The 12,198-nt window shown below is 30.2% G+C and overlaps 1 protein-coding gene across 1 annotated transcript in view; it reads left to right on the top strand.

The window, feature by feature from the left end:
* The window catches only part of LOC118190866 (histone-lysine N-methyltransferase SETD2-like), a 150,002-nt gene that overhangs the window by 89,341 nt on the left and 48,463 nt on the right, over positions 1-12,198 (top strand). The window contains exons 12-13 of the mRNA XM_085824106.1: positions 7,552-7,732; positions 7,853-7,901. Coding sequence (XP_085680232.1) covers positions 7,552-7,732; positions 7,853-7,901 — 230 coding nt within the window. The remainder of the gene's footprint in view (positions 1-7,551; positions 7,733-7,852; positions 7,902-12,198) is intronic.

Consider the following 12,198-nt stretch of genomic DNA (forward strand, 5'->3'; position numbering starts at 1 on the left):
AGCTCGCTGATGCACAATGGTGACTTTGAAAGACAAAGCTCTGTTAGTGAAACTTTTCTACCAGAATGACGAGAACTCCTGTGCTGCGATAAGAGCATTCCCGCGGCTGAAGATCTTACGCCGAGGACCAATGACACCACGCGCTCTACGAGACATGATGAAGAAGTTCGAAAGAACAGGGCAGCTGGGAATTTTACCACATAGAGGATGACAGGTTGTGGAATCTGCATGCACAGAAGACTTTGCTTTGGCCGTCGTGGACCCCACTAGCCAATTGCCACATGGTGTTGTCATGTCAGTGTGCCAACTGTTTCTCATGCTGTTGATATGTCCTATATGACCGTCTGGCGTGTGATGCTTCGAATCCTCGATTATTTTCCTTACAAAATCCATAGTCGTCATCAGCTGTCCGACAGGGATCCTGTAGTTTGGGAAACATTTGTGTTGCAGTTCCTTTCCAGAATGGAAGTCGATGCTGCTTGGCAGTGGAACATCCTTTGGATGGATGAGGCCCATTTTCACCTGAATGGTCAAGTGAATACGCACAACTGCCGCATTTGGGCAAGTGAAAACCTGCACGCAATCCATCAAGTAAGTGCCCTTGAACTCTTCAAAGGTTACTGTATGGTGCGGTTTTACTGTAATATTCATCATTGGGCCTTATTTTTTTGAAGAGGTGACTCCAACAGGGTTCAAAACCTGCTCTGTCACAGGAAAACGGTATCAGGACATGTTGACAACGTTTGTGATCCCTGAACTGCAACAACGTGGCCGCCTCCAGGACATGATATTTATGCAGGATGGTGCACCTCCCCATATTCTTCATGGCGTTCAACAGGTGTTACGGGCAACTTTTACCGATGCACGTGTGATCAACCGCTGTATCCTTACAGCTTGGCCTCCCCGCTCACCTGATCTCACGCCATGCGACTTTTGGTTATGGTGATTCTTAAAGGATCAGGTCAACCGAGAACACCCAGCAAATCTTGACACATCTGAAAGACGCAATTATTCGACATGTTCGGGGAATTAATGTGGACTTACTGCGTTCCGTTGTGGAACACACTGCTTTGCGAGTGGAAAGAGTTGTGGAGAACCACGGCACACATATAGAACATCTGTAGAATGTCTTGTTGATCTGCAGCGCCACCTATCGGCAACTTCTTGTACTTTTTTTTTGTTTAATAAATCTCAAGCGCATGATCTGAAGCGTCTGTTTTTAAAATTTCATCACATTATGACCCATACAACACTTTGAGCGCAGGCCTTTGAGTTGGAGAAGTTTAATTTGGATAACCCTGTATATGTAGTTTCTTTTTTGTTATCCTTCATAGACTGGACTGGCAGTCATAGACAGACTGGGCATTGTTATGGATAGTGAAATGTCTGAAAATACTGACTCTGTTGAACAGTGTGATCAGAGAATGAGATATCTAGTAGATGAGGTATGACAGGGATTTTTTTCTTATTAAAAAAATACAAATCATTGCTAAAACACCCTTTGCTCAAAATGCAACATAGTGCTGAATAATCAGAATTTTATTTTGTTTGTACTTCAATACAAACTGCACTGTCCCTGATGATGCAACATGGTGCATTTTTTCTGCAGAAAGTGCATTAACATCTTTTAATAATCAGTTTGATTTTTACAAACTCCATCTCATGGCATAACTTTCCTGTGAACTTCTTGAACAAGGAGGGGTGTATTTATTTTTATTCTTACATTTAAATTCCTTAATGTTTTATAAGAAACGTTCAAATATAAACAGGAATTTTCTTGCTGCATTCTTGTAAAGAGTTGGTTGTACTTATGACTGATTGGACAAATACATACTAGTTGGAATATGTCAATAGTAGTGCTGATTTCTTTTTCCATCACTGCTGTTAGTTGTAATCAACTTATTAAAACAGGAAAATTCAAAACATTGTTTCACAGCAAATCATTGTTAGAGTTTTGATTAATGAAGGTCTCATTTTTTAATCAATTCTCAGATTTGTTTTTGACTTAAAAATTAGTATAAATCCAGTTTTAGATTAGCATCATCAGACTTTCATCTTTTCAGTTCACTTAAAAAATTTTTAAGAGGGAAGAAATTCAAGTCTAATACACAGGTTATTGATTCTGTGCAAAAATATGTCATCGTTCTATCAAAACAACTTAATGGAATTAAGAAGCTTCCTGGACACTGGAGCAAGTGTATTGCAGTTGCTGATGACAGTTTAGAAAAAATATGTATAAACATTTTATTGTTTTCAACAAATAAATTTGATAGATTACTGTTTATATTTGAACGTACCTCAGATCTTCAAATTTCAATGTAATTTCTTAGAAACGTTTTATTATTATTATTATTGTGCCTTTCATCCTCTGGAGAGTTGTTTAAAAAAGTTTACTGTATTCTTGAATGCTGCAAAGTAAATCTCTCTCTCTCTCTCTTTTTTTTTTTTTTTTTTTGTTTTATCTTCCTTCTATGTCTCTCTCTCATTCTTTTCCCCCCCCCTCTCTCTCTCATTTTAATGAATTTTACAGGTCTCCCCTTCTCAAATCTAAAGCAGGAAAGTTTAATATTTTTTTTAAATGTTTAATCATTACTAATCTCACTATGTAATTCCATAATAAATATTTTCAATAATTCAGAGCTGAATAATTGTTTATTGATTTCACTACATAGGAAAAATATTTGTCTATAGGAAAGAGAAGTTGTTGGGGATTCATAAAACAGGGAATCTTTTGTTTTCCTTCGAATTATGAAAGTGACGGCTTATTAATATAACAAATTGAGCTATTTATAAAAACATATATTTTTTAATATTCTGCAAGAAAAGAAAAATTTGTATTGGTGCTATGATTAAAAAAATCAATGCCATATGTAAAGTACTTTTATAATAGAATTTCTTTTTAATTCGCTTATCTTTATACTATCATCTGCACTGAAAATAAAACTTAATGATTACTTGATTCAATTCATCATATATGATTGCAATCTGTGTTGATGTTGATTGCAATTGTATTTACTTTTCTTTTTCTAGTTGGTTAAATAAATTTTGATATTTTTCCTCTGTTCACATTATTTTACTTTGAAAGGAGAAATGCAAATAAATATTCCACCTAAATTGAAATATTTTATTCGTCATCGATATAGCTGGTAACACAACTAGGTTAACTTATGTGAGGCATTTATGATGGTGTGTTAGGTAAGCAGTGATTTGAAAAGCTTTCATAACTTTTATACATTCATTCAGGAAACCAAACTATCTAACATTTTGATGGTTTAGTTTTAGTAAGACTTATCAGTTATACCTGTGATTGGATTTTCTCCCCCCCCCCTCAATTTCATGACACTGAAATTCATGTTAATTGTGATGACTTTAATGATAAAAATAGTGGATATTAATTCAAAAAAATGCAGTGCATCAATTCTAAGAATAAAAATGATATTAGGACAGATTTTTTTTTTTTTTTTGCAAAATGTAATCTTTTATTGACTGAAATGCACCTAATACTCAGGTATACAAAATTCCAATGGAAGAACCTAAGCTAATGAATGATTAATAAATGCCTAATCAAGAAAAGATGCATGAACTGTGATGAAATATAATATCTGTGGGTAATAACTGAATAATTAAGGAATTAACAGTTAAACAAAATTAGGTCATGGAAAGAAATAAAATATAAAATGCTATGTGCCAGTTTGTTTTTATTTGTGATATCTTCTAGGCAATTTACCTTTAGGTTTATATTTAATTCTAAAATTTTATTTTTCCCAACAAAAAATATGGTAAATAAATAATAAGCTTATTATATTGACTTCATACATGATTCATCATATATGATTTACATTTCAGTTGGAAAGCATATTAATACAGTTGCAGGAAACCTCATAGAAAAATAATCTTGAAAAATCAAATGGCTCTTGCTGGAAATGAATTAACATCTTCTATTTCTCAGCTGGATATGCTGATCACTGCTTTACAAGAGTAAAAACAAAAATATATTTCATTTCCATACATTCCTATCCTGACTTAATGATGACTTTAAAAAAAAAAAGCAATTCCAGTGGAACATATGGAATTAGTCTTCAATTATTTTCCATTATATTTTTAATTTAGGTACCGTTATTGAGTCATTACATATTCTGAGCATGAAATCAGGAAAAATCAACTGTTCTTTTGCCAGAAAACAAAACTGGATGTACTTATTGCTACATAATAAAGCACATAGGAAGGATGATTTAGTTTCTTGTAAATGCTTTCTGTCTTCCACCAAAGGGATGATTGGGGGTACATAGTATTGAATCAGCCAAATCGAAATGATTCTCATCCATTATATTTTTAGTTTATTGCTGTTTGGGTAAGTAGTCTTGAAAAATCAATTATGTCTTATGTATGGAAATGAACTTGAGTCTTCTGTTGACAAGACTAATATGCTTATTATTCTAGTGAGAGCATTAGGAAAATGTATTCCTTACTTTCTACCCTTCCCCCCCCCAACACACACACACAGCTAAAGAGCGAGAAAGAAAATGATTCCAGTTGGCCACATCAAGTTGGAAACAAGTTAACGGCCACCACATTTTAAGCATTATAGTCTATTTCTTAAGATATATCAGGGCAAGTAATCTGAAAAAATCTATAGTACACTCACAGAAATAAATTTTCCATTTGCAGAATGTGTGGAATGACCATTACACTTAAAAAGCCTAAAAGAAGAATATCTTAAATTTCTTACTTCCCCACGTGCATCTAAAGAGTATTTGAAGGAGGAATTAGTACCCACTTGTTCAAACCAAGTTTGTAAAAAAAGTCATATATTCTGTTTTTAGTTTGGCCATCGCAGTAGAGTCATTAGGTTTATTGAAACAGGATGTCTTGAGAAATCAATAACAGAAAATGAACCAGATTTTTCCATTTGCCACTGAATGTGCTCTTCACTAAACTACCTAGGTTAGGTTAGGTTATTCGAATACGGCAAAGCACATAAGGACTATCCGCCTAAGGAAAGGAATGCCTTTTGGGGGAACTTTCTAAGGGAAAATGCCTCAAATTCATATTGCATATGGGAAGGACTATAAAAACTGAACATGCAGCCAACCTATTCTCCTGAGTTCAAACTAGGGTCAAACTACCAATATTCAGGAGCCTTAACTATTCAATTATTAGTGAGACTTACACATATGGGAATACTGTCTTTAATTCTGTATATCTTTCTGCAGAAAACATTTTGTTTCGTTTCACATAAGCTTATATTAAATTTGATAACTTTATTTATAGATGAATATTTAGATGTCTAGATGTTATTTTGATAACTATAACACGAGGGGAGCTTTACAGCGTATACCCTGTAATAAATACCTACAATACCTTGTCCAGATGTTAAAATAATGTATGTTACTGCCTAAAATGTAATGTTATTAAAACATAATAATATTTTTCTTTTCATATATCTGCCGTTTGGTTTTTCATTTGTTCCATCTAAAATTTGATAAGTAACTTATCCTAATTTTTTAGAAGAATACATCAATGTGAGAAACTGTAAATTTTTACTTTTACATATTTTGCCCCTCTGACTTGCCCTTGGTGTTATGTTGTCAAACTAAAATTTTAACTTGAGCAATATTAATGAAAAAAGACAGGCTTTTTTAATTTCACTACTGCTGAAACACACATAATTTAAACATAAATGTGTCAGACATAAAATATACTTTTACAAAAATATAATGAAATCTATTTTCTTGAAGGCAACCGTTTTTTTGAATTCTCACCAAATCATCATACATTCTGTTTCCTGCTTTCATAATAATTGATGACACAAGACTGCTTTTATTTAATTTGAAAATACAAATCCAAATATTTCATTAATTATATAATTTTAATTGAATTTTTCAGACACGTAATTAGTAGCAACAGGTCCATTTCATTTTAGATGATTATGAGCAATAACCAGATATTTCAGTGGACTGAACATATAGGATTATGAATTATACCCAGCTATTTTGGATGTTAGAGATAAACCCCTTCTTGTTAAAAAATTGATCGAAGATTTTAGTTTCTGTCTTTCATTTTGAAGATTAAAAAATTTTCACATTTAAAAGATTTAAAAGTAATTTTAAAATAAAATTATATAAAAATGCCTGGATTTTTTTTTTTTTTTAAATGAGCAATCTTATATTAAAAAAGACAAAGGTATCCTGATCTGTGGAATTTGGACTTAATAAAGCTGTACACAAAGTAAATTGGATTATTACCTAACAGTAAGGAATTCAGGCTCTTATTTATTGCAATTTTCTAAGTAGACTGAGAATCTGTATGATGAACAGCTACAGAATATGAAACTTTTAAGTAAACGTGCTGGTAGCCAGAAAGAGAAATTTACCAGAAAATTTTTTGCCCTCAGAGTTACTGTTTAAATTCTTCTTGAAGCAAATGTTCAACAGATCTTCAACTTAAGTTAAGTTTTTGGTTGGTAGCAAGCAATAACTTGAAATATACATTAGAATAAATTTTAGTTGATAAAGCAACTCAACTTAATTGTTACTGTGCTAGATTTCTATTAGTGTATTTTATCAGGTATAATAAAATTTGAGTTCTAATGCTGAAAATGGCACTAAGGATTTCGTTAATAGAAAATTTGCTTAAATTAATTATCTGTACATATGTTATCATATACTAGAGGGCTTTAAATTTGTGTGTTAATATCGGGGTATCATTTTTTATAGTTTATTTGCAAAAGGTATTGCACATATTGTAAGTACTTTAATTTTTCTGTGATCAAATATCACTAATCAGATCAGTATATAATATTAATCTGATACTGTAGCTATCATATACAGTTTATAACTACTGATACTAAATTGCAAACAAGTCTGGATTCTTGAATTTTAAATTTTAGCAAGCAGTGCTTTTTAAATGTAATTGAAGAGTTGAACTTTGCTAAGCTTGGCAAAATTCATCCTTTCCTTTCCATAAAGCAGAATTCTAATCATTCAAATGGAATTGTCCTGAAATGATTAAAATATGGTCTATACATTTCCTTCATTCAATGAGCATTTATTTTTTGTATTTAGACTCAAACAGTATTTCTGAAGGTGACCTATAGTCTAGGATTTCTCTGTTTCCCCCCTTCTCTCTGTCTATCTTCATAAATCTTTCTATTATGTATAGAATTGAATTCTTTACCACATACCTACTTTTATATATATAACTTGTATTGTTGTGCTAAGTGCATCTAATTAAATAAATGTGTTTGTTAGCGAAACAGTGTTATATTATTTATTTGAATTTATTCACATAATGTTGTAACAATATGTGTGCTGAGAAAAAGGTATTATCGTTGTAATCTACATATTTTGTATAATTGAAATTCTAATAGTTATTTCTATCACTTGCGTAATTTGTATTCTTTAGATATGTGAGCTCTTACAATGTCTTTTTTTTTTTTTTTTTTTTTTTTTTTTTTTTGTTTTGTTTTGTTTTTGTTTTTGTATTGTATGATGAACTAAATTTTAAGAATTCATACTTTTCTACATTTATAATTATATATTATATCCTCAGGAACTGTTTCGAATTCCTCGTCTAGAACAGCAAAAACGAAGGGAAGATGAGCTGGAAGCTGATCATAAAGTTATTCCAGAACTTCCTCCAGAAATCAAAATTCCAATGGCTGAACCAGCTGGTGATCAAATTCAAGTTGTTATTTCTGGAAAGATATGTAATTTTTCTGAGAATGTTAAGTGTAAGTCTCTTATATTATCCATTATTAGTATTTAAATTAATTTAAATATTTATGGTTAGAAAAATATCCATTTAGTTATAGAAATATAAAAATTTCTGGACTTTTTTAATATCATTTTAGCATTTGATTACCAAGACAGTAACATGAAAACGGAAGATAATCCTCGCAAGTAAGATGCAGATATTTTTCGTCATTTTATTGTATGTGCATGTTTTGCTTTTTAGATTGAAATTATTTTTCAGCCTTTATTTATGCTTATTTTTAACTAATTTATTTAATTAATTGTAATACTATTTCACTTCTGTTTCTACTAATTGTATTTAATTTCCACTAATGTATTTCAAACAGGCATACATAGAAAGTATGTTTTATTGTTATTATATTTCAATATAAAGGGAAAGTCTTTTATTATACTTAATTATAGGCATCATCATCAATTAGAAGCATTAAATTGCAGTTAAATTTTCTCTTTAATCATAAATTTATTTCAAAATATAATATGTTCATGATAAACATTTTTGGTATAATTTTGAATTCAGATAATTTTGTGTAGAAGAAGAGTATGGATTTCATTTATATTTTAAATTCTTACATGAATTAATTAAAAGTAAATATTAAATTTAACAATTAGAAGGGAAAATAATATGTACGTTTCACATGTAGTGACAGTTGTTTGTAATGTTTGTAGCATCGTAAGCAAGAACTTAAATCACTTTCTATTGATAATTTAATGAGTATAAAGATATAAATTTGGATTGGAAACTTCATATTTCAAACTAATTAATATTAACAATATATTTAAACAAGTTAAGATCAGAGTGAAACCTTTTAATATTTTTAATTAAATGTAACTTAATTTATTCCTTTCCCCCCCTTCATATTTTAAGGTAAAAGAATGATTATTTATTTGAAGATGAATGTATTATATACATGTTAAAGTATAAGTTAATGCATAATAACAAGTAATTGCAGAATAATTTTTATAAATTTATTTTAAATAGTTTATTATGCCTATCATATGAAAATAATAACTGATAATGAACAGAGGTGTAAACATAATGATGCAAGTTTAACATTTTCCCTGTATCAAGCTGCTAAATTAAAAAGAAATAATGCAATATCCATCGTCATTAAGTAATTTTGGATTTCTCTGATTCTGACATGCTCCAGTTTTTGGTGTTCTGTTAATTTTATAAGGGACCCAATGAAAAACTAATTTTTTCATATGCAGTTCTTCACGAATACCCGGCCCAGCAGCGGCCGAGCGGTAAAGTCGCTGAACACTGTTAGTTCGGTTCAACGTTCGAATCCCGCGAACGGGCTGGCTGCATGGGTGTTTTCGTGGTTTTCCCCATGTGTAACGTGTATACGAGCCAGTTTCCCTTAGAAAGTCCTCCACAAAAGCATCCCTCCCCTTAGGCAGATAGCCCTCGAGGCTTTGCAATAATCACACACACACACTTCACGAATAATTTTATGTGTAGAGAAATCCAAAATTACTTAATGTACAGTGTTAAGTTCCTTGTGTATCATTTAGTAGGTACAGTGATTAGCACTGATTAAAATTTTTCATATGGCCAACAGATTTTCTAGGACTATATCTGACATCTTGTATATTCTTTGTCTAAAAGAAAAGAAAATTTTGACCTCTTTGAAATGCTGTAAACCATCTAAATATAGTGACGTGACATGGAGCTTCATTTCCATGTTCTAATTGTAGACACTGAAGGCATTCTTCTTGATTTAGCCCTACTTTAAAATCAATGCTTTTGTATCAACTCCATTTTTCTTTCTTTCAAAATTTATTATACGATTAAATAAATTGCAATTATATCCATAAATTATCTTCTGCAAACATAAAAGTTCCCCCCCATCTAAAGACATAAAAGTCATACAAATTACATATCTAATAATTAATTGTGTTTTAGCACATATTGTCAGCTTATGTCTAAAAAAAAATTCAGAATTACATACATATCAGTGAAAGTCTAACTATGAATTTCTGTGTATTACTGATTCATGGCTGTAATTATTTAAATGTGCAAATATTGTAGCAAAATAAAAAAAATACAGATTATAAAATTGTTTTAATGAATTTTGAATTAAATTTGTTTTTATCCCTCTGATACAGATATATTTAAATACTATTTCACATTGCTCAAGATGATGAAAGAAAAGCAGAGAACTGCCTTTCATGTATTGATTATATATTTTTTATCAATATCAAACTTCATAAATAAAATTTGTCTGTCAGTGGGAATAATTAACAATAATAATGAGGTTATCAGTTTATTAGGAGCTATATGGCATGAACATAATATAAATTATTTGAAATAATTTAATATTGTTATTGTTTATCTAAAATTAGTTAATGTAATTATTAATATTTCATTTTAGTGCAGTTTTCTCCTAAAGAAAAAAGAGTGATTTTGGGATTATCATATGGATTCTTATTACTGTTCAGTTTTGAAAATGAAAGAATTTAAAATAAGTGTTTAAAAAATCTGGTCAACAATATCTGTGTATTGGTTTTGGAAATTCATATGTATTATATCAATATAAATCAGAGAAATCATCTCTCATTTGTTTTCAAATCATTTAACTAATAAAGCATCTAGTGTTGTTGCAGCAATAATAGTGATTGAAGAAATGGTATAATGCTTATTGAAACCATATTTACTGGCACTTTTTAAATAATGCTAACAGAGACAACTATTACAAAGTATTTAACTTAGTAGCTATTATTTTGTTATTAGATATCTGCTAAAATTAAAGAAGCGAACTATAAAAATTCTTCTCTAATTTATTGTTTCCTTGTTTCTGCTGTTATAGAAGTCATTTCCTCAATTCTCATATGGCACTCTGTTTCATAAATCAATGCATTTTTAAAAATTATAACTATGTCCAAAAAGTAATACTTACCTCATAATAACAATAATAATAATAAATTAATAAAAAAGTTAATTGAAGAAAACCATTTTATTTTGAAAATATATATCTCATGCTGTATTCCAATCGTATTATTAAGACATTTACCATATCAGGAGACATGTTTTTATAAACTTTTCATAACGTACTTTTGCTTGCTGCCCATTGAGAAATGTAATTACTGTTTGAAGATCTTCATTATCAGCAAAACACTTTTCACTTGTTTGTCAGAACTGTAGACAGTGTGCTCCCCAACTCCCCTACCAAAAATGACATACATACATATACAGATGAAGTACACAGAGATAGAGAGAGATGTACAGGCATTTTCATGGAAGATGATATATTTTTAATGGAATGTGCTTTGATGCTGAAGTTCTATATAAAACAGCATATTAATATGACATTGTAATTCTTGCCATTAAAAACATTTTAAGAACTCTATGCACAGTTAAATCTTATGTTCTGATAAGAATGCCAAAATTTCCAGTAAGATCTTTACATAAATTTTTAAATCATACTGTTCACAATTAGGAACTTTAATTAAGCAAATAAATTTGTTTTTCACTCCCTTTTTATCAAGTAAACTGAAAACACTGTAAGAGTTGGCAAACTGCTAATTGTTAGTATATAGAATGACTATCATATTGACTGTTCTGTTGTGAGTGGTACTCATGCATATATTATATTAAAGTTATCCATTAATCCTAACTCTTATTGTAAAATTTCATTCATGACATTATTTATAAGTTATTATATCAATATATAAAAATTCCTCTGTAATTATAATGAATTTTTGAGAAATTGTGGAATAATGTAAATGATTGAATTCATATGCAAAATATGGTGAAGGTTATATTTTTGAAGTCAATTAGGTTGCAGTCAGAACCATATTGCTTATGATATGTATTTAAAACACAAAGTATTTATGGGCAGCTATTCCAAAATCCTTTCAATGAATTGCATTTGACCATTATAACTTACGAAAGTGAGGGAAAGTAATAATACATTTTTTTAAATTTTAGACCTGGCAAATAATATATGAGGTACAATAAATATGAGAGGTAAAATAACTTAATTCATGAAAACAAAGAGAGAGAAAGATGTGATATAAAAAGATCTTATTTTTACCAGCTTTCTGGAGAAGTATTCGAGAAATTCTTGGGAAACCTATATCCAGTATTAGGTTCAAGATGATGAGAACTTCATATATGGATAATTAAAATTAAGAATAAATACTGAGGAGATATTGCTACATATTCAGTAAAGCTGAAGGGAATGAAACATCACATAGTGAGATAATAAAATGGAAGAATACAAGGCAAGTATTAAGGAATACAAAGACATTGGCAGTTTTTTTATAGTTAGTACCATTTCCAAGAATGCAAAAGAAGTTTGCAGTTTGTTATAGGTTGTACCATTTTCAAAGAAAAGAAAGTAAATATTTTTAATTTCTGTGAACCCACTGTAAGTTAGCTGCAAGCTGAAGAGTTATAGATTGCGAGATCTGTTGTTTAGTAACTCCTAACAGATTAATA

The sequence above is a fragment of the Stegodyphus dumicola genome, chromosome 9 (assembly GCF_044657685.1).
Source record: "Stegodyphus dumicola isolate Sdum_Otavi_A_Nest chromosome 9, ASM4465768v1".
NCBI classification, from domain to species: Eukaryota; Metazoa; Arthropoda; class Arachnida; order Araneae; family Eresidae; genus Stegodyphus; species Stegodyphus dumicola.